The sequence below is a fragment of the Hyperolius riggenbachi genome, chromosome 9 (genome assembly GCF_040937935.1).
Source record: "Hyperolius riggenbachi isolate aHypRig1 chromosome 9, aHypRig1.pri, whole genome shotgun sequence".
Lineage (NCBI taxonomy): Eukaryota > Metazoa > Chordata > Amphibia > Anura > Hyperoliidae > Hyperolius > Hyperolius riggenbachi.
Window position 1 is genome coordinate 89,941,525 of NC_090654.1, and position 24,051 is coordinate 89,965,575.

The following is a 24,051-nucleotide window of genomic DNA, read 5'->3' on the forward strand; positions in this document are numbered from 1 at the left end:
AGGGTTTAAAGTCACATTGTGAGCAGAGAGCACTGCATCGGGGTCAAGCTCCATCCAGTTACTTTGACTGCTGACTTTGTATAGTGGAGTAAATCTTACCAGGTTATGAGCAAAGTAGGATGATGGAATGGATACTGCAGTGTAAGTACACAAGTTTGGCCAGCAAAGTTCATGCCTACTTCGGGTTTTCCTTGAAGCTCAGGAGTTTCCCTTGCCAGGGGTTTTCACACACAACTAGTTTCTGGTCTGTTTCCTGTTTATTTGTATTAGATTGTGCACATTTTTCTTTTGTTGGCGTGTAAACAGGAAGTTCATATGTAAACCATTATCAGCCTAGGGGGAAAAAATGTCATTCATAGTTTATAAAAGCAATTTACCTCTATTGATCCTCCCTTCTGTGGTCGGGTGCCATTGACACCCATTGATTGGAGACCAGCCAATCCCAAAGTGCCACAGTGGCTCCACCCCTTATTTTATTTATTTGGCTGCTCTACTACCTTCCACCCCGTCCCACCTGACACTGTTGCCAACCCTCCCATTGGTGAATAGGCTGTGGGTGTAAGTGCCCTCAGCCTATCAGACAGGGGCATGCCATGTGTGATGTCGTCATCATGCAAAGACTGTAGCGTGCCATGTGTGATGTCATTATCAAACACATGCAGGCATATTCACTGGACCTCACTGGGGATGCAGAGAGAGAGGAGGGGGCTGCAGAAGCTCCCTGAAGGCATGTGAATGGGAGAAAGCAGTTAGCAATTGTTCCTTGATTTATATGTGATTATAATGAGGACTTTCAAAATGGCTCTGAATTAGAGTTTATGCTATTGCATTTCTATACTCTAACCCACTGCAAGAACTCACCTATGATAACTCCAGAAAAGCCTTGATAAATTGGTTTTCACCATCGATGTGCACATGAGAGTAGTGAGACACTAACTCACTACCCTTTCAGCAAAGCTGTGAGAGTCTGTAGACAAATCAACAAACAATTCTTCACATCTCTTGTTTTCACTTTAATTATTGTATGTAGAAATTTTACACATCATTGATTTTAGTAATCTCACTTTCAACAAGTAATATAAAAAGATGGCAGAATGGCAACAGAAGACTTTTTCTAATGCAATGCTGTATTATTAAAATGACTGTAAGGCCTCTTCACCCTGAACGCTGAAAAACAGATGCGGTTTAACTGATCAGTTGTTCCATAACTGTGCGTTGTGAATTGTTGTCAGTTAAAATGCATATAATGTGAACTGACCCATAGGGAAACATGGACACTAGGCTGCATGTCCGTTATCCGTCCAACTGAGAGCAACTGTTTCCGTGTGAAAGGACTCTATAAAGGTCCTCACATATCCAGGTAATTTTCAATCCAATGGAACTGCCTTATTTTTTATGATAAAATTACTTAACAGTTTCAAATTGGAACCATTTGTGACTTTCTAGAACTCAAACCCCAAAATGTTCTTCCTCGCATCCATGGACACTGTATTCAGGTTGTAGAACTGGACACCTTGCCATGTGAACATTTAAACCACCTGTCTAATATTGTATTGGTCCCCCTTTTTGGTAGGTACTAACCACTGCATACATTGTAACCCACAAAACCTGCCTTTTTTGGAGATGCTCGGACCCAGTCATCTATCCATTATAATTTGGTTCTTGACAAAGTCACAGATCTTTATTCATGACCATTTTTCTCTGCTTCCAACACATTCAAGATTCCTTCAAGAGCAGGCTGTCCACTTGCTGCTTCATATATTCCTCCCCTCTACAGGTACCATAGTTACAAGATAATCAGTGTCAATCACATCACCTGTGGTTTATTGTTATGGCTGATCCGTGGATGAAGCTGGCATACTGGGGGATGTGTTGGATGGAGGGGAAGTGTTAGAGAAAATCCATAGTAAATAGGATGGAGACGTGTTCCTGGGTCCAGCCTATCATACTCTGGGTACAGCACACATTTGATAGGGATGTGGACTCAATGTAAATGCGTAGATTGGATCATCTCTTGGCCGAGGCTGTTTACTGGGAATCTCAAATGTAAACTGCTGCAACAGTATTGTGAAGAACAGAAACAGCTCCATCCTGGCCAGCTTCTCCCCTAAACACACCCGCCGGCCTGCAAGAGAAGACAGAAGAACATGGATACCTCATCATAACTTAAAGGAATGTGGGAGTAATAGAAATATGGAAACCACCTTATTAAAGGCTTTATTCCTTTTGAAAATGTACTAGTCTGCTAATTCTTTGTCTCTAATACCTTCTAAATTACTGACCCAGAACAAGTATATAGACCACTTAAAAAGTGGGGAGAGAAAACCGAGAGCCCAATATAATGTAGTTGTCGCAGGTATGTAATGAAATATGCAAAAATGTGGGATTCTCTGAGGAGTACAGAGCAATAGACTAAGGTGCTGTGCTACAGACATTCCTGTGAAATATGTTGCAGTTGGAATGTTTTGTCTAAATTAAAGGTGTTTTAAACATGGACTACCTGTGCCATATACCCAGAGTTACCGGTAAGTCCACCGCTACCTCCTTTTTAACCGGATTTTAGTGTATTTTATCTTGCTGTGGCCCCTGTTGACTTTCGTTTCTTTACAAGTATACAGACTAGTATTCAAATTACACTGCTGCACGCTTCTTCCAGGTGTGACTCAGATACTAAGGATTCTGAAATATCAGCATGATAGCCAAGTAACTAAAGTGAATAAAAATAGTGGCCTCCATATTTGTGTTGTGTTAGGTCAAATTAAGGGCCCTTAACACATCAAATGCATCAAGTAGTGTTAAAGTGGACCCAAACTAAAAATACAAGATTTCAGAAATAAAATCAATTTTCTAAATTATAATAATAAATAGCAGCCTTTTTTCAGCTGCATGATGGCAAATATAAAATATTTTACACTTATTGGAGAAACCCCTCCCTTCCTTTCATATTGCCGGCAAATAATCCGGCAAACTGGTGGAGTAGATGGTGTCCAGCAAAGGAGGAATTGCTAATGGCTGCCACCTGTATAACCCTAGTTATGGAAAGAGAAGGGTGAAAAGCATGCACTGAAATGCTCATAGGCTTGAAGGAGTGTTTATGTATATTTGTATGTGTCAGAGTGGTGCAACTAAATAATTTGAATTAAAAAAATGTTTGGTTTGAGTCCGCTTTAAATCACATTGAAACTGATGCACTAATGCAGTGCAACTTTTTTGCCATAGCCATGAAATATTTTTTTCTGCAGCCCACACTTACTGCATTGCATTGCGACAAAACAGTGCATTGCGACCCAATGCACAGTTGCCACGCGTTATGCGTCAAGGTGTGTCGTGACGCACTTCTGTTAAGAAATGGCAACTCAAGTTTGCTTGAAAATAATGTGACTTGTAATCTTGGGCCTTTTGTGAAGCTAGCGCCTTTTTAGGTGCATGTGGGCATATGTATAGGGTATGAAACAGGGATACAGAGGAGCCAGAAGAATAAAAAAAAGTCTAAAAAGTTTAAAATTTGTGGAGGCAGTGGTGGACTTACCTCCTCCAAACAGACACAAGATATGTGTTATGATCACGTCTGCAGCATGTACTGCTGGCTGCAGTTTTATTGAAGACAATCAGTTTTTGATGTCAGTACATGCATTTGCTTGCATAGTTTGGGTTGCACTCAAACTAGTTGCTGATTCCATCTGCAGTGGCTCTGCAGTTCTGGCCAGCTCAGGATTGAATGATTCACCTGTGTGGGAATCTGCATGTCTGCTCCCATTGGATGACCTCAGTATAAAGATCTGCTTCCTGCAGGGCTCCTCGGGCTATCATATCTTCAGCATAAGCCTGTCTTGCTGCTGCTGCTTTGGCCCCAGACCGTGTTCATAGTTCTAATGTTAATTCATGTGGACTGCACTGATCTCCTGCGTAGGAGTCAGTGAGTCCTAGTTCTGTTCTGTTTATCAGTAATTGTTACTTTGCTAGTCTTGCATCATATATTTGTTCATCGCCGATATATATGCATACTAGCGTGTTTGTTATTTTCCTTGTATTCGTGCTACGTTGATACATCAGTGTCGCTGATATATACCTACTCGAACTGTTTATATCCTGTGTTCAGTCAGTCAGTTTCCAGCACGTTTTGGTAGGTTGCGCGTATCGTGATCACCCGTGCTTAGCTAGTTCAGTCCTGTTCCTGTTACCTTGCGTGGATTGCGCTCACTTCTGCATAGAAGTAGCGAATCCTTCCTAGTCCTGCTCCAGTTCTTAGTTAGTGTTCCTTGCTTATCTCATATATTCGGTTTATCGCCGATATATACATATGTCAGTCAGTCGTTTGTAGTTTCATTGATAGCTGTAATCGTAATATGCTAGGAAATCATACCTGTTGTATATTTGTGTGTATTACGTCTGCCTTCTTTGACTCTATTTCCCGACTATTCTGTCCTGTCCTTGTGAGGCACCGCCACCGCTGCAATCGCATTGGCTGCCTCATTCCAGTCTGTCTTGTTATGGACGCTTGCTGTCACTTAAGCAGTGACTAGTTAAGCAAGCGTTCATTCTGTTACCTGTCCTGATCTTCTGAGTTCTGGTTTATGCAGTCAGCGCTACCTTGCACTGAGCCACTATAGTGGAAGGATTGTTTGTGGCTGTTTGAATCTACGCCTGCGCTGAGCGCCACATCTCCTGTTGGAGTCAGTCCTCTCGTCCACTAAACTGGGGATATCCTGGTTCCTTGTGCTAGCGTGTGTACCTCCTTCACGTCAGGATATACACCATGTGCTGACTGTGGAGAATATACCACCAAGTGTAACAATATGCCAACAAAGTTAAGCAGAACAAATTGATTTACAAACTCCAGGGGAAAATGCAACAGGTTTCACAGGTATGACCCCGCTTCATCAGGCAAAAGGTAGGAGTAGGTACAGTGCAGGTCTGTAGCTGAGCCAAGACCTGCACTGTACCTACTACTACCTATTGCCTGATGAAGCGGGGTCATACCTGCAAAACCTGTTGCATTTTCCACTGGAGTTTGTAAATAAATTTGTTTTGCTAAACTTTGTTGGCATGTCGGAGATAGAAAGAGGAGGGCGGAGAGGCCATTTGGTGGGGGGGGGGGGGAGAGAGCCACAGCGGGACACATGGGGGAGACAGAAGGAGACTGGTGGGCAAGACACATGGAGTAACAGGAGGACACATGGGAGTGACAGGAGGACACTTGGGGGTGACAGAAGGAGCCTTAGGGGAGACAGGAGGACACATGGGGGGTGACAGGAGGACACTTGGGGAGACAGGAGGACACTTGGGAGAAACAGGAGGACACATGGGTGTTATAATTTAAGTAGGCCTCAGTTACTTGGCCTGAGTTTTATGTAAAAGGCTTGTCCGCAGTGTATGCCTTTAAAATAAATAGAGGTTTTGTGATGCAGGCAGAGGCATCTCAGGGTCTGAGTGTAGCAGAGGATACACGCAGATACTGAGAACATGTTCCTAAAAGAAGGCCATCGGACTACTCTGACCTCAACCACAGGAACAGAAAACATTGGCCATATTTACTAAACATTCACGGTCCTGCATATAGGCCAAATGCCTCATTGATTATTAATCAAGTAGGTGTGTATGATGACACCACGAGTGGGTCCACCAATAATCTGGTCTAGGGGGTGGCAAAGATGATGTCATATTTAACTCTTTCCTAGTCCGTATTAAAGGCTGAGGGAGCTACGAGAGCTCACTTCTGCTTCTTCCTTCCGCACTAGCTAGCAAGGCTGACTGGGACGACTTCTAAGCATGTTCTTCCTTTCTGTAATCTGATATAATGTATGCTGTACATAGGTAGTTAGTGTAACGTAGTTAGGAAGAAGGTACCTGATAGACTTCAGCAGGGAGTCTCATCACGAGCTTGTAACGCAACATGAAGATTGGCATAGCTAGGATATGATGACTGTATCTATCTGTCTTTCTGTGACTTGAATAAATAACGTAAACATTGAAGAAGCCTGAGAAAGTCTATATCCTGTTTGCGGTGTGGAGAGTCAAGTGATCTCACAGTCTGTGAGACGATGGTGTCGAAGCAAGGTGATAAGAACAGTTTATAACAGTGGTGCTGAAATCCTTCCCTGCCTAGCAATACAGGCAGACGGGGCCGGGGCCGAAGAAAGTGGTTTCAAGATATTCCACAGCAAAACAAGCGGAATAGACGGACACGGACTGTAAAGCTTATCAAGCTGATACTGATAAGCTGGTGTGAGTGTGTGGGAGCCGAGCACACACGGGCTGCAATTCGAGGAAACCAGCGGCGACACTCGTGGATGTTAAACTTTGACTGAAAGTGCACATCAGTCATAGCCTAAACCGGATCGCAGGTGACTGGAACGCTCCGAGGCCGGCTGGCAGCTGCCGCTGGATATCGATCCGCTGAGGCAGTGTGGGTACACAGAGATGACGCTCAGGAGTTCCAGGGATCCACTCAGTGTCGTGAAAAAGTTGCCATAAGCTGGTCGAATTGGCAGGCATGCGAAGTCCTCCGCTTCTCAGGCACGTAAGATTTACGTTGTTATGTTGCATTATCTTTATTGTATGAAGAGGGGATAATGTGTTCTGTGTTTTGTGTTAATTGCAGCGTGGAGGCTGCGGGTTTCTCATTTTGTAAATGCATAGTGCTGTTTTCAGAGGTTATGTGTTTTGATTTTTTTCTTAGGATTCAAAGTTCCTGTGTTGCAGAGGTTTTTTTTTTTTTTCTTTCTCTTCTCTTCTCTTCTCCCCGTCTCTACAGAGGCTGGGAAAAATGTCCAGATAGAGCAGGGGGGGTCCCCCGCAGCAGGAGATAAGCCAGCGGTGCTTCAGTCTGTTGGGGCTGGATGGGGGAGAGAGAGGGGATAGAAGAGGAAAGCGAGTGTCTTTCTGTTTGTGAGATGTTCTGCAAGTTTCTCGCATTTCCAGTCAGAGCTGCTACCATGCTTGTAAATATCTGTATCTGTTATGTTGTTTAGCCAGTTTGTCTGTTGTGCGTTTCAGCAGTACTAGCTGTTAATATGGTTTAGAGTTACGCTGCGCGCTTGAGTAGGTTTGAGTTATGGCAGAGATAAACTGCAGATGATTTGTGAGGAGAGAGAGGTTTCTACGTTCCTGGGTGATGCTAAGAGGTAATATATTTAGCATTGCAGCTGTGACGCGGTTGGTCTCAAGTTTGGCAAGCATCCCAGAGAGTATAGGTAGCGGAAGGCTGACTCTCGGTAAAATGTATCGATGCTGTGTGTAACTATGCATAAAAATGTTTGTTCTGTGTGTATTTTGTTTTCTCTCCTAAGATATAGGAAACGAGAGGCTGCTATGGGAGCAGCCATCTTAGCTGGCAGTCCAGGACTCAAAATGGCGGCAGTGGAGAGAGCCCGCCCCCGAGAGTCATGGCCCCCACACGTCATGGCAGGGGGGAGGAGGGGCTGGGGGATCCACGTCACGTCAGGCTGTGCTCGCGGCTCCGGGCAGAGCAGCTGAAAGGGAGCGGGGTAGAAATACAGAGACATACTACTGTGTGTCTCGGTTCTCGAAGTATTTCCCCAGAGGTTTTCCCTGAGTCCATGGAAAGGAATGCCAGGATACGTGCACCAGGCTATTACGGTAGGATTAGCAGGAGCACGGATAGGAAGAGTGCACCAGCTAGGTGCAGGGACACACGTAGCAGTGCAGGTCAGGAAAGTGTCTGTACTGAGTTGCTTACGGGATTATTCCTGTAAGTGGGGCACCTTAATGGGTGGTGCAGCATGAGTTCCCAATAGAGTATAGGGGGGGACAGTGCATCAGGGGGGTGCCGGAGTTGGAAAAAAGGGAGTTGACCAATCCGGGTTTCCGTCGCCGCTGCTCCAGAGTGGTAGCGATTTTTTCCGGTTTTTGTCGTGGACAGGGCCAGAGCTTGACTGAGAGGTCTATGCTGGGCTGGGGCTGTTTTTTTGTGCGTTTTTTTTCGTCCACTGATTGGTCAAATATGTTTTTTCCAGCTCCTATCAATTGTAGCACAAAGAACAAAAACTGACCGCAGTTCATGGGGCAATTATACAGATGATAGAATTGCCATGTACAGAGTGACAGTGTATCAGTACGCTGTTTGCCATGTGACTACCTTCCATGTGGGAATTCAGGGATCTGCATACAGGCATGTGACGCTGGTATGCTTAGCCCTGCGCCCTGTGTAGTTTAAGTGCAAAGCGCTCCTTCCTACAGGGAGGCAGCCGTTTTTTTTGGTAGTCTAGGGAGTGGCACGGCAAACATTGATCAGAGGGTACAACACACAGAACTTCTAGCAGAGCTGGTATCGCGATGAAGTTCTAGATAAGTAAATGCGATAATGAGTAAGAGCATTGCAGGCTCACCTGCAAAGCAGCAACAGGTGTGGCATCTGGAATCTGTGCATGCGACGGCCGCGCATGGACAGATAGGGGGGGATGTGGAGTGAGCTGCAATGGGGTGAGAGCTTCCAAAGGTGAAGCGAGCTTCCAAAGGTGAAGTCCGCGGGAGCATATTTTAAACAGGTAAGTACTGAGGATAGTACTGAGGTAGGGGGGTGAAGTTTAACTCCAATCTACCAATAAGAGTAAACAGAGTTCATGAGAACCATAAAACAACAAGATCAATTACGGTATATATTGATCATTTTAAAGTGTACAGAGTACAAGCCGCAGGGCGAATCCCAAATCATTAATAAGAATTGATTTGTTTGTATTTCGATTTCAGGTGTTTGGCAATATGGAATTGAGACAGCTGCAGTGCTGGCAGCAAAGATGGAGATGTCAGTCGGATAAGCGAAAGGTTCCAGATGCCAATCTAAGCTTGGAGGAACACGAGATTCCTGAAATCGGAAAGAGACTAAAACACGAGATTCCTGAAATTGGAAAGAGACTAAAAGACGAGATTCCTGAAATTGGAAAGAGACTAAAAACCGAGGTTCCTGAGATCGGAAAACGTCTAAAAAAACTGACTGAGCAAAGCATAGTGCAAATTGCTAATGTTTTTCTTTCCCAAGGTGGTGCTTTTATAATGAAGAGTACCGTGCTGATGGTGATCCTAGGTTGCCATTCCGTCCTAGGAGAACGAAGAGTGGACATTCTCATGTATAATACGGGGGTTAATGAGAATGCAAGGCCCAAGCATGTTAATGTTGGGTGACAAAGGTACTAATCCTTTGACACCTCCCTCCGCTTGGCACAGATGGACCAAGCAGGGATGAAGGGAAAGAGCACTTGTGCCAGGAGAAGACAAATTTCATGGCACAATGTGGGTGAAAGGTCTGAAGGGTCAGGTGTGCGGGCAGTGGGGATTGAATGGCAGTGTAAATCTGCTATTTAATACCACACTCCCAGAATCGATGCACCGATCCAAAGGTTTGTTAAAAAGTACATTGCAGTACAAGGGGTACATGCAAAAGGTGGAGTGTGTGATTCAGGGGTACCTTGTCTTGGTTATGCAGAGTGAGATGGTTCCAGAGTGGAGAGGAACGAGCAGGAGGCGTCAATTCTCTTACCAGAGAGACGCAGGGGACAACATCACACTCTGGAGCTACCAACAGAGAGTGCCTCTGAAACAACTATACACACGTAAAGGCTGGAAAGCCGAGGGTGGGTGGTTCTCGAAACAAGAAGTAAAAATCGAGATCAAGCCACATTTCCAGGTGACAAAGAGGGTGGGGAGAGCGGTCCCGGGGGAGGGAAAACCCACACAGGGAACCCCATTCACACCACACGGGTCACAACAGGGGACGATATTACACAGTCCATATGCAACAGCTTATCCTCATGATAGTTGGGTAAGTGAAGAGGTACTCTTAATCGAACGATTGCAGAGAGTACAGTCTTCCCGACCTCAGGTACATAGTGTGCCTCAGGACATAAGGGGGGAAGAGGTCCAATCAGGACAGCTGGGGACATATTTTGTCAGCGAGAGATTGGACAAGGGGAGGTATATTAATTTTTCTGGAGAAGGATCTTTTGCATGGCAGCTTCGAGATGTTTGGGTGAACAAAGGGAAACGGTGCAAGATTCCTTTAGGCACCGCTACTTCCTTAGTTCCCACCTCAACCCGTGTCTTACACCAGGACCTGAGAGGTCAACCTTTTTTGGTGCTAGACGGGGAGGTGAAGCAAGTAGAGTTGTCCTCATGCGGGCAATTCTTGCAGAAGTACCTGCGTTGGCCGGGGCAAGTCAAATTTAGTGAAGAAGCCTGCAGGCTCAATAACGCAGAATGCGAGGCTACCATTCAAAAGATCCTCCCTGAAGCCCAACCGATAGTTCCGGTGGCGGAAGGAAAGGTTTGGTTTTTTAACATAAGTTCTAATGATACATTCAAGGTATATTCTCATAATTGTTCCGATAAGGGGGAGTTTCCAAGGGAAACATGTTGTGGGAGCGGAGATCCCATATGGATCCAGTCATCCAGGTTGGATGACGTTGTTTCTCAAATTGTTAAGAGAACTCTAAAGGTCAAAGTTTCACGGGTAGTTCCCGTCCTGAAAGAGAACACGACATGGGACAAAGGGGAACAGGTTTTGATCCAAGACGACCACATTTTGTTACAAAGGTTAAACAAACAGTACACTAAGTTAGAGGTAAGATTTCACCATGATACAGGTGATCTTCACGAGGTAGAACACAAAATTGAGCAGGTGAGTTCCAGTCTGACCTGGTGGACAAAGGTTCCGGTGATGTTCCAGGGACACTCGGACTGGGCCTCTGCAGTTCCAAAGTTCTTTCTACACCCACTGGTCATCTGGATGGGGATGACAACGTTAGGCATCATGATCCAGGTGAGGTTGCGTGTTAAAATTACGTAAAACAAATTAACCTGGTCCAGAGATTGGTGCCTCATAAACAATCTCCTGAACCAATAGTTTAAATTAAGGGATATACAGGGTTACGGGTATAGGTTTAGTAGTACCTGTGATGGAGCTGATTGTATAAAGGCGCTCTTTTAGAAGGCACCTGGCACTGCTCCGTTTTGTAACAACCAAACGAGTTTCACTTTTCTGTGGTCATGCAAGTTTGTGAGTGATACGTAAGTGACGCAAATGCTGAGCATGTGGTATAGAGGGACTTAGAAGTAGGGCCTCCCCAGAGAGCCTGGTTACAGGAAGACCAAGAGGTCTTGCTTTCTCTTTCTTCCAGGGGTAATCGCCTAGAGCAGAGAAGTTGTGTGAGCACGAACATCGAAAAGTGAAACATAAAAGAAAAGAAACCAGGTACTGGGAGGTTCAGACGCTGGGATCTGCGGGTCAAGCCGTTTTAGGGGGGATTGTTATAATTTAAGTAGGCCTCAGTTACTTGGCCTGAGTTTTATGTAAAAGGCTTGTCCGCAGTGTATGCCTTTAAAATAAATAGAGGTTTTGTGATGCAGGCAGAGGCATCTCAGGGTCTGCGTGTAGCAGAGGATACACGCAGATACTGAGAACATGTTCCTAAAAGAAGGCCATCGGACTACTCTGACCTCAACCACAGGAACAGAAAACATTGGCCATATTTACTAAACATTCACGGTCCTGCATATAGGCCAAATGCCTCATTGATTATTAATCAAGTAGGTGTGTATGATGACACCACGAGTGGGTCCACCAATAATCTGGTCTAGGGGGTGGCGAAGATGATGTCATATTTAACTCTTTCCTAGTCCGTATTAAAGGCTGAGGGAGCTACGAGAGCTCACTTCTGCTTCTTCCTTCCGCACTAGCTAGCAAGGCTGACTGGGACGACTTCTAAGCATGTTCTTCCTTTCTGTAATCTGATATAATGTATGCTGTACATAGGTAGTTAGTGTAACGTAGTTAGGAAGAAGGTACCTGATAGATTTCAGCAGGGAGTCTCATCACGAGCTTGTAACGCAACATGAAGATTGGCATAGCTAGGATATGATGACTGTATCTATCTGTCTTTCTGTGACTTGAATAAATAACGTAAACATTGAAGAAGCCTGAGAAAGTCTATATCCTGTTTGCGGTGTGGAGAGTCAAGTGATCTCACAGTCTGTGAGACGATGGTGTCGAAGCAAAGTGATAAGAACAGTTTATAACAATGGGGTGACAGGAGGACACTTGGGGGAGACAGGAGGACACTTGAGGGAGTCAGGAGGACACATGGGGGTGACAGGAGGACACATAGGGGTGACAGGAGGATACATGGGGGTGACAGGAGGACACTTGGGGGAGACAGGAGGACACATGGTGACAGGAGGACACATGGGGATGACAGGACACATAGGGGTGACAGGAGGATACATGGGGGTGACAGGAGGACACTTGGGGGAGACAGGAGGACACATGGGGTTGTCAGGAGGACACATGGGGGTGTCAGGAGGACACTTGGGGAGACATGGGGGATACAGAAGGAGACATGAGGACACAGAAGGACACCATTTGGGGGAGGTCATGTACAAGATGCTACTGAAATATGAACGCACCAGGTTTACTTTATACAGTTTTTCCCTGGTTTTTGCCCTCTAAATCTAGGTGCGTCTTATATTCCAGAGCGTCTTATACAGCGAAAAAAACGGTAAGTCCACCACTGCCGCCACAAATTTTAAACTTTTTAGACATTTTTATTCTTCTGGTGCCTCTGTATCCCTGTTACATGTTTCTAAGTTCACCCTTGGTGGAGGAGTGTCGTCCCCTTTTTTCCTGATCTACGTAGAGCGACTTCTTAATCCCAAGTGGGGTCAGGTCTAATCTCCACACCTGCTATTACAGTGGTTGGCTTTGAGGTAACCTTGCTTTGTGAGTATATTTGTATGTACTCTATCAACTTCATCCCATATAGCCAGGACATACTACACTATATTTGGCTCTTGGTGTCCCTAATATATATATATATATATATATATATATATATATATATATATATATATATATATATATATATATATATTATACATAGTAAATTGCCACCCAAAATTGATCAGCTGTGTGTAGTACCACATGCAACTTTTTGGGACTTTTATGTCTCTTGTATGCAATATTGGTCAATGCATGGGCGTCCGCACATATGGCAAAACCGGGCATCTGCCCGAGCCTGGCCGCCTGCTGCCCCCCCCTGGCCGCGTGCCCGCGCAGCCAGCAGGAGGGGACAGCGCAGAGAAGAGAGAGAGCTATGGGCACAGTGGGGAAGGGCGGACGTCTCCCCCCCCCTTCCCTCACCTTAGGGGGCTCTCTCTCCCTCGCTGTCCCCTCCGGAATGAAGTGTGCACTGTGCAGCGGCTGGCAGCGGGCGGAACGTACCTCCTCTCGCTCCTGCGCCGGAAGTTCTGGTGCCGCACTCTGGTCTGGATCAGGCCAGAGTAGCAGCTAATCCATCCGGCGCGTGCGACGAGAGGAGGTAAGTTCCGCCCGCTGCCAGCCGCTGCACACTTCATTCCGGACTCTCGAGGGGACAGCGAGAGAGGGAGGGAGAGCCCCCTAAGGTGAGTGCCCATAGCTCTCCCTCTTCTCTCCGCTGCTCCCCTCCTCCTGCACACAGACATGGCCACTTTTTCTGCGGACATATCCCCCTGGCTACATATACTGGGACATATACCCCTGCCTACATATACTGGGACATATACCCCTGCCTACATATACTGGGACATATACACCTGCCTACATATACTGGGACATATACACCTGCCTACATATACTGGGACATATACACCTGCCTACATATACTGGGACATATACCCCTGCCTACATATACTGGGACATATACCCCTGCCTACATATACTGGGACATATACACCTGCCTACATATACTGGGACATATACCCCTGCCTACATATACTGGGACATATACCCCTGCCTACATATACTGGGACATATACACCTGCCTACATATACTGGGACATATACCCCTGCCTACATATACTGGGACATATACCCCTGGCTACATATACTGGGACATATACCCCTGCCTACATATACTGGGACATATACCCCTACCTACATATACTGGGACATATACCCCTGGCTACATATACTGGGACATATACCCCCTGCCTACATATACTGGGACATATACACCTGCCTACATATCCCCCTGGCTACATATACTGGGACATATACACCTGCCTACATATACTGGGACATATACCCCTGCCTACATATACTGGGACATATACCCCTGCCTACATATACTGGGACATATACCCCTGCCTACATATACTGGGGACATATACCCCTGCCTACATATACTGGGCACATATACCCCTGCCTACATATACTGGGCACATATACCCCTGCCTACATATACTGGGCACATATACCCCTGGCTACCTGTTCTGGGGACATCTCTACCCCTGGCTACCAGTTCTGGGGACATCTATACCGCTGGCCACCTATTCTGGGGACACCTATAGACCTGGGGCTACCTATTTTTGGGGAACCACTGCTGTCAGATTGAGTGTATTTTGGGGAACTGCTGCCAGGTGAGAGGTGTCTACATATTAAGGGGGCATTCTGCCTATTTATGTGAAAAGCTGTCTATTTATGTGCCTCATGACTGCTGAATTTGTCTTGTTGCGGGCCTCATGGTTACTGACTTTGTCTTGTTGGGGGCCTCATGATTTGTTGGGGGCCTCAAGATTGCTGAATTTGTCTTGTTGGGGGCCTCATGATTGCTGAATTTGTCTTGTTGGGGGCCTCATGATTGCTGAATTTGTCTTGTTGGGGGCCTCATGATTGCTGAGTTGGTCATGTTGGGGGCCTCATGATTGCTGAATTTGTCTTGATGGGGGGGGGCCTCATGATTGCTGAATTTGTCTTGTTGGGGGTCACATGATTGCTAACTGCGAGACTATGGAAAAAGCTGAATCATCATCATATGAGACAATAGCATTAAACCTACTTTTTCCGCTTTTTAAAACAGAAAATGAAACTGGGAGGTTCTAAAAAAATGAATAATTTTTTTCAGGAGTACGATGGATGAAATTGTTTATCTTCACAGTTTATTTTCAACTTAATTTTCCATAATGTTCATGTATGAGTTAAAACGTTTGTATTTAGTTTAAATTGCTGTTGGCACTTTGTGATAGTAAAGTGACTTTGCAGTTTGGACACTCGACCTCCAAAAGGTTCGCCACCACAGTCCTAATCTAATGTCCCACCATTGCTTAGTTCATGTAAACTTGTCTCCACCCACGACCACACCCACATTCTGGTTCATGACCACACCCATTTTTCGGTGCGGCGCATGACGTAGCTCCATTTTTTGGCGCGCGACACCAGCCCGGATTTGCCACTTTTTGCTCCCCACTTTTTGCCCCCCCCCCCTGGAAAATTTTCTGCGGACGCCCATGGGTCAATGGATTTGCTTTGAGATCAGAATGCCTGACACTGCAGATTGACTAACGTTGGCAGATCTCTCCATCTTTCCTCCAGTACAGTGAGCCTGAAGTCCATGCATAACGGGCTGATCATTTTGGAACTAAAATCATTCTGATTACTGGATATAATGCAATGATAGTTTTTTCCTGACATGGTGAAAATTTTGTTTCAGTTCCTATCTTGACTGAATATGGACAGTTGCTACTATTTTTCATTGGCTCAGTTTCAACCTGTATGGAATTGTACAATATGCTGAAAAAGTGCAGTTCCTTGATTATCTCTAGTGATAACCAGTAATATGAAGTTATTCATTTTTGTAATTTTATTATACTATGTAAATGGTTTTAACCACTTGAGGACCCACCCTTTACCCCCCCTTAAGGACCAGCGCTGTTTGAAGGGATCTGTGCTGGGTGGGCTCTGCAGCCCCCAGCACAGATCAGAGGGCACGCAGAGCGATCAGATCGCCCCCCTTTTTTCCCCCCTATGGGGATGATGTGCAGGGGGGGTCTGATCGCTCCTGTGTGCAGGCTAGTTGCGGGGGGGGCACCTCAAAGCCCCCCTCCGCGGCGACATTCTCCCCCTCCCTCTCCTACCTCTCCCTCCCGGTGATCCGGGCTGCACAGGACGCTATCCGCAGGCTATTCACGGAGCCCCCCGCCGCGATTTGACAGGAAGCAGCCGCTCGCGCGAGCGGCTGCTTCCTAATTAATCAGCCTGCAGCTGGCGACGCAGTACTGCGTCGCTGGTCCTGCAGCTGCCACTTTGCCGACGCGCGGTATGAGTGCGCGGTCGGCAAGTGGTTAAACTTTGATTCAAGGATCTTCTACTATATATACTCTTTGTTAATTAAAATAAAGACTTAGGGAGCATGTCATTTGTTTTTCATTTGTTTTTTATTTTTTTAACCCTACAAATGATTAAGTACATAAAACATTAAATACCATAAATAAAAGCTGTCTTTGTCTCTCAGAATGTTATGACTGTCACTGGTAAAGGCCTATATACCTAGAGACAGGGTATTCTGGCTATGAAAAGCTGTCTTCCTGTGCCAATGTGAGATACTGCTTACTAGAGAAGACAGCAAGCTAAGTTGTCTAAACACCTCCTTCTATCAAATCATCACATACCTGAAAAAGTTGGATGAACTGGGAGGGAACACCAGCTGATTTTTCTTTCTGAGCACAAAGCTGTCCCTCCTGCCCACCACCTCCCTGTGCTCCATAGAAGTGAGGAGGTGGTCGCTGTTGCTGGGGAAACAACTCCCGTTCTGCTGGCCCAGATCTCCGAGTTGTGTGACTGACTACCTCACTACCTCATGTGGATGATTGTCCTGGGGGAGGAGTTTGGACTGCTATCAGGCTTGTGTTTTCTCAAGTATACAGTAAATGCAGTATATGACATTGGCAAACCAAGATCACTTTGGAAACACAGACAGGCAATTATAAATGAATAATATAAATATGGTTTATTTACACCCACCTCCTCCTCCTCCTTATTTGTTTACTTGACTCCGACTCTTCATCACCATATGAACAGTTGTGGAAAGCAAATTATGATATGTTCCACCCGTAGTGCATGAAAAAGCACCACAAGTCTGAACTAGGGAAGCGGGAAATCCGGATGCCTGGGTGTGCTGGAAGTTTGAGCATCGCACCCGCTATTTATAACCCTATTTTACATTATGGGTGTCTCCAACGCACGATATTTATCGGGCGCCCCAAATTTACCACCATAGCCGGTTATTTCTGTGGGCGCCTATGATGGCGCATGAAATGGGGGGGGGGGGGGGGGAGGTTGAGGTTAGTCATGGGTGGGGATTGTTAAGGTTCGGAATCGGTAGACGGAGGGTCCATTGTGAGAATAGGATTTGGTTTAGCTGTAGTAAAATATCATTAGCCATTACCAATATTTACTATTGTCATTTGCACTGTAAGTGTAGAATATTGGTAAATTTACCGACATTCTGCTATCAGCTTTTCTGGGCGCCCAAATTTCCGGCTGCCCTTTTTTCATGTACGTCTGAACTGGTCCTTAAAACACAGCTGAGAAATGATTTGAAAAATCATGTCCCTTTTTGTCTTATCAAGAAGTTTTAAATCAGGATGATACCATTTATTGGCTAACTACAAATGAATAAGAATAAACAAGCTTTCGGCCTTGCAGCCTTCGTCAGGTTTACATCCTGTTAGTTTGCAAGCTGGTGGTACAGACAGCTTTATACGTGCAACATCAAAAAGGGAAAACAGATATTTTTTTCAAGCATAAATACATCATTAAGATGCCTTAATACAAACAGACCATCTAAATGGGGTAAGATAAGGATCCTTGTTTACTTTATTGCTCACAGACCTGGTATTAGGATTGACCCAGAGGTATTGTAAATTCTTAGTTCACAAGTTCAGCTAGAGTGGCTGAGACAGTTCATATATCATCAATCTCATACCAATATAGAAAGTTGTTGTCCTTATTCAGACCCTTCTGCACAGCTTTGAAACAATTTATAAAATTTTGTTTCTGCTATTAATCGGTCATTTGACGTTTTGAAGCCGCCCTTCAGGGCAGTGACACGAAGATATAAAAGCAAACTAATGCATATGATTTTACTATGGATATACTGTACTATTTTTAATAGTGTGTTAGTGGTGGCAAAACTTTCTATGCCCACAGAAAATAGTTTTGTGGCATAAAGGAGAGTGGAGAGGATTTACCTGCTGAAAATGGGATGAACGCCTCTCTCTTTACAAACTTGCCGTTGTCATCCAGGAAATGTTTTGGGTAAAACTGATGCGGCTTCTCCCAGACCTGCTCATCCTTCAGCACAGAGGAGAGGTTGATGAAAATGGTGATGCCCTTTAAATACATAAACATAGTCATAAATATAGGTTAACCAGCATGGTGTATTCCTGTGCAATGTACTGTATATGTACTCTAAAATTATTTTAGTTTCCAAAATAAAGCTGACTTGTCCAAATGTGCTTTAGCGTACCTCAAGCGGCTCTGTTTGTGCTGTGCGTGGAGAAAATACTTCCTCTGCATCACTCTCGCATTCAGCATCTCCTTGTGTAAAGTTTGCTGAATGGTTGAACGATGCACAGTGACACCATCTGCAGCAAGATGATGTTGTAGGTCTTTGGTGCTGGTCTGTGGGTTGCCTTAACTTGAACTGAGCCTGTGGTCTTCCATTTCCTTAATATGTTCCTAACTCTGGAAACAGACAGCTGAAATCTCTGAGACAGCTTTCTGTACACTAAAACCATGACGCTGAACAATCTTTATCTTCAGGTCATTTGAGAGTGGTTTTGAGACCCCCGTGTTGCTACTCTTTAGAGAAAATTAAAAGATGAGGGAAACTTACAATTGACACCCTTACATACTCTTTCTCATAATTGGATTACCTGTGTATGTAGGTCAAGGGACACTGAGCTTACCAAGCCAATCTGAGTTCCAATAATTAGTTCTAAATGTTTTGGAATCAATAAAATGACAACAGTGCCCAAATTTATGCACCTGCCTAATTTTATTTAAACAATTATTGTGCACTTTCTGTAAATCCAATAAACTTAATTTCACTTCTCAAATATCACTGTGTGCGTCTCCTATATGATATATTTAACTGACATTTTTTATTGTAACAACCAACAATTTATACAGGAAAATTATGATGATTACCAAGGTTGCCCAAACTTTCGCACCCACTGTATTTTGGCAAGGAAAACATATGTATATATTTTTCTGTTGTGATGTTCCCAATACATGGATTATTACCTTTGGTATAAAGTATTCCTGTATTTCCATGTCTCGGTAAGTCATGTGTGGCAGAGTCATTGGACTGATATCCCCACACCTCTGGATTTCATGGATCACAGCATAAGTATATGGCATCTCCTGGATATCAGCCATGGTCGGACTTCTTCCTCTTCCTATCACTCTGTCAATCTCTTCATGGACCTTAGCTGGATCAAAACATACAGAAAGTCAGCCCAGGAGGAAGTGAGTGTAAATCCCCGCAGCATGGACTCAATAATGAAACCTGGCATAAAAGCAAACACACGCTCTTGAATCTTGATTTCAGGGACGTAACAATAGGGGAAGCGACTCCTGCCGCAGCTCAGGGTCTTTTTGGGGGGCAGGAGGGGTCGCAACATTCCCCGCTCCCTCACCTCGGGCTCTCCTCTCAGCGCTCCCCCTCCTGCAATCATTAGTGGCAGCGGCAGACTGAATACCTCCAGAAGTAGCATGAAACTCTTAAGAGCTTCATGACCCCCGACAATAAGGAGGTAAGTGTTCAGCCTGCTGCCACTAATGATTGCAGGAGGGGGAGTGCTGAGAGGAGAGCCCGAGGTGAGGGAGGGGGGGGGGAAATGTCCCCCTCCCTGCTTATCTGAGCCACGCTCTCCTCTTATGTTGCGACCCCTCCTGCCCCCCAAAAAGGCTTGGGGGGGGGTGATTTTAGTTGCTTGGTTTAGTTATTTATTTATTTTTCCTTTTTTGTGTCTTCCAAAACAGTGACAAAAGCAAAATAACTGAGTGTTTCAAGTCCTACCCCATAGAACCACATTAATCCATCCCATGCACTGATGAGGATCAGCCAATCCAAAAACAGTCTATATACATGTTGGATATACATGTTGGATTATTGTGGTTCTGTACAATTAACAAGTTGACACATCATTGTATTCCAGAAGATCTGGAGGTGTGGTTAGCTTACAGGAACGACAAAGGAATATTTGCATATTCAGCAGTGATGCATTGTGGGAGACATGCTCACTCCAACCTGAATATTCACAAATACCTTCTGTTTTAAGAAGGCAAATTTTTGTTTTGCTTAACATTTTAGTAAAAGGGCTTTTTGGCCCTTTGTAGCCCCTTACACACTTTTAGGCGTTTTGGTTCACCATGAGCTTGCTAGGAAGTCTGTACCTCTGGGTATTTCAAGCCCTACTCCATAGAGCCACATTAATCCGTGTCTTGCACTGATGAGGATCAACCAATCCGTAACGGGCTGTATGCATTTTGGATTAGTGTGGCTACAAGCTGACACATCATTGCATTCCAGCATGAAGCTCTTAGAGATCGGAGACCTCCAGCGAGAAGGAGGTATGTGTTCAGCCTGCCGCCGCTGCCCGCCCGCTGCCACTATTGATTGCAGGAGGGGAGCGCTGACAGGGGAGCCCGAGGTGAGGGAGGGGGGGGGGGAATGTCCCCCTCCCCACCGATGTGCGGCCACGCTCTCCTCCTATGTTGCGACCCCTCCTGTCCTCCAAAAAGGCCCTGAGCAGGCGGGGGGAGGGGGCCCGGGTTTTTTTTGCAGGGGGCCCGGGGATTTCTAGTTACGCCCCTGGACAGGCATACACAGAATACAGCCTTTGCTGCCTGAGGGGATAAGCTACAGCCCAGTTGCTTCCAGCTAGGTTAGGTGCATAGCTCCCAACTGTCCCTCTTTTGGAAGGACAGTCCCTCTTTGGGAGCCCTGTCCCTCTTTCCTCCTCATTTGTCCCTCTTTCAGGACTTTGTCCCTCTTTCTATGTAAATATATGTAATTTTCTACTAAAAATGTGTTTGATTGACTCTAAACTTTACTCCCATCCTTGAAATTGATATATTACTAATTGTAAAATGATAATATGAAGGAAAATGAACCAAGGCAGAAAGGACCAGTGTGGTTTGAATTATAAAATACATATTTTTCTTATGAAACCTTTATGGTATGCGTGACTAGGGGTGTGGTCAGGGGTGTGGCAGGGGCATGGCTTAAGTGTCCCTCTTTCTCATCTCCCGTATGTAGGTGAAGGGATCAACTTGTAGAAAAAGTGCAGCTACAAAGAGCATATTAAATAAAGTAAATTGGGCTGGCAAACTTTATCAGCCCCCCCTCCCCCCCAATTAGCTGTATCAGTTGCTGTCTGTATCCCCCAAACCAATTGAACAAGGAGCCACACACCTGCCTTCCATTCAAACTGCGCACAGTATAGCCTTCTCACCTGTCCAGAAGGCGTACTACCATTCTTTATGCTGCGTCCTCCTCTCTCTCTCTCTCTCTCTCTCTCTCTCTCTCTCTCTCTCTCTCTCTCTCTCTCTCTCTCTCTCTCTCTCTCTCTCTCTATATATATATATATATATATATATATATATATATATACAGTGGTGTGAAAAACTATTTGCCCCCTTCCTGATTTCTTATTCTTTTGCATGTTTGTCACACTTAAATGTTTCTGCTCATCAAAAACCGTTAACTATTAGTCAAAGATAACATAATTAAACACAAAATGCAGTTTTAAATGATGTTTTTTATTATTTAGTGAGAAAAAAAACTGAAAACCTACATGGCCCTGTGTGAAAAAGAAATTGCCCCCTGAACCTAATAACTGGTTGGGCCACCCTTAGCAGCAATAACTGCAATCAAGCATTTGCGATAACTTGCAACAAGTCTTTTACAGCGCTCTGGAGGAATTTTGGCCCACTCATCTTTGCAGAATTGTTGTAATTCAGCTTTATTTGAGGGTTTTCTAGCATGAACCGCCTTTTTAAGGTCATGCCACAACATCTCAATAGGATTCAGGTCAGGACTTTGACTAGGCCTCTCCAAAGTCTTTATTTTGTTTTTCTTCAGCCATTCAGAGGTGAATTTGCTGGTGTGTTTTGGGTCATTGTCCTGCTGCAGCACCCAAGATCGCTTCAGCTTGAGTTGACGAACAGATGGCCGGACATTCTCCTTCAGGATTTTTTGGCAAACAGTAGAATTCATGGTTCCATCTATCACAGCATGCCTTCCAGGTCCTGAAGCAGCAAGACAACCCCAAACCATCACACTACCACCACCATATTTTACTGTTGGTATGATGTTCTTCTGCTGAAATGCTGTGTTACTTCTACGCCAGATGTAACGGGACATGCACCTTCCAAAAAGTTCAACTTTTGTCTCGTCTGTCCACAAGGTATTTTCCCAAAAGTCTTGGCAATCATTGAGATTTTTTTTAGCAAAATTGAGACGAGCCTTAATGTTCTTTTTGCTTAAAAGTGGTTTGCGCCTTGGATATCTTCCATGCAGGCCGTTTTTGCCCAGTCTCTTTCTTATGGTGGAGTCGTGAACACTGACCTTAATTGAGGCAAGTGAGGCCTGCAGTTCTTTAGATGTTGTCCTGGGGTCTTTTCTGACCTCTCTGATGAGTTTTCTCTGCGCTCTTGGGGGGCAAACACTGTTCCATGTGTTTGCCATTTGTGGATAATGGCTCTCACTGTGGTTCGCTGGAGTCTCAAAGCTTTAGAAATGGCTTTATAACCTTTACCAGACTGATAGATTTCAATTACAGTACTTTTGTTCTCATTTGTTCCTGAATTTCTTTGGCTCTTGGCATGATGTCTAGCTTTTGAGGTGCTTTTGGTCTACTTCTCTGTGTCAGATAGCTCCTATTTAAGTGATTTCTTGATTGAAACAGGTGTGGCAGTAATCAGGCCTGGGGGTGACTACAGAAATTGAACTCAGGTGTAATAAACCACCTTTAGGTTATTTTTTAACAAGGGGGGCAATCACTTTTTCACACAGGGCCATGTAGATTTGGAGTTTTTTTTTCTCACTAAAGAATAAAAACCATCATTTAAAACTGCATTTTGTGTTCAATTAGGTTATCTTTGACTAATAGTTAACGGTTTTTGATGAGCAGAAACATTTAAGTGTGACAAACATGCAAAAGAATAAGAAATCAGGAAGGGGGCAAATAGTTTTTCACACCACTGTATATATCATTCAGATATTCGAGGGGGGCCCAAATCTGCTACTTTGCTTACGGCCCCATTCGGCCTTTTAGCCGCCTCTGACAGATCCATATATTACTTTGTACACTCTATAAATACAATACGCACATCCATACACAGCTGTCCTAACAAATGGTGTACACAAAACTCTTACGTGAGCTAAAAAAATGATACTAGATACCTCAAGAGAGTGAAGGCTCTTGATTGTCCAGAGACCAGTGGCGTACCTAGGGTATTTGGCACCCGGTGCTGGTTATCCACAGTCACCCCCCCCCCCCCCCCGGGCTGTGGAGTCGGTACAAAAATCTTCCGACTCCTCAGTTTATGAAACCACGACTCCAACTCCGACTCCGGGTACCCAAAATAGCTTCAACTCCGACTCCTTAGTCTTAATACTTAACAGGGCTGTGGATTTTGTACCAAAATCACCCGACTCCTCAGTTTATGAAATCAACGACTCCGACTCCAACTCCAACTCCAGGTGCCCAAAATTGCCCAGACTCCGACTCTTCGACTCAGACTCCACAGCCCTGCCCCCCCGTAATTGGGGCTACGTTGCGCAAAAAATGTGTGTGGTCATATACCAAAATGTGGGTGTGGTCACGGGTGGAGACTAGTTTACATGAACTTAGCAATGGTGGGACATTAGATTAGGACAGTGGTGGCGAAAAGTCACTTATCTATCGCAAAGTGCCAACAGCAATTTAAACTAAATACAAACATTTTAACTCATACATGAACATTATGGAAAATCCAAGTTGAAAATAAACTGTGAAGATAAACAATTTCATCCATCCTACTCCTGAAAAATGTATTTTTTTTTTTTTTAAAACCCCCCCAGTTTTATTTTCTGTTTTAAAAAGCTAAAAAAAAAAAAAAAAAAAAAAAAAAGTAGGTTTAAAGGAGTTATCCGGGCAGTTTTAATAAAATGAACGCCCCAAGCTCCCAGGACCTCCCTCGCCGCATCTCTGCTCTCAGCCGTTCGCCGG

At 44.7% G+C, this 24,051-nt stretch overlaps 1 protein-coding gene across 1 annotated transcript in view; it reads right to left on the minus strand.

Annotated features, from left to right (window-relative positions):
• Positions 1-1,108: 1,108 nt before the first annotated feature.
• LOC137532552 (cytochrome P450 2D17-like) overlaps positions 1,109-24,051 on the minus strand; it is a 68,823-nt gene continuing 45,880 nt past the window's right edge. Inside the window, exons 7-9 of the mRNA XM_068253181.1 lie at positions 19,076-19,263; positions 18,019-18,160; positions 1,109-2,125 (exon numbers count right to left, since the gene is read on the minus strand). Of these exons, the coding sequence (XP_068109282.1) occupies positions 1,944-2,125; positions 18,019-18,160; positions 19,076-19,263 (512 nt within the window). The 3' untranslated portion in view covers positions 1,109-1,943. The remainder of the gene's footprint in view (positions 2,126-18,018; positions 18,161-19,075; positions 19,264-24,051) is intronic.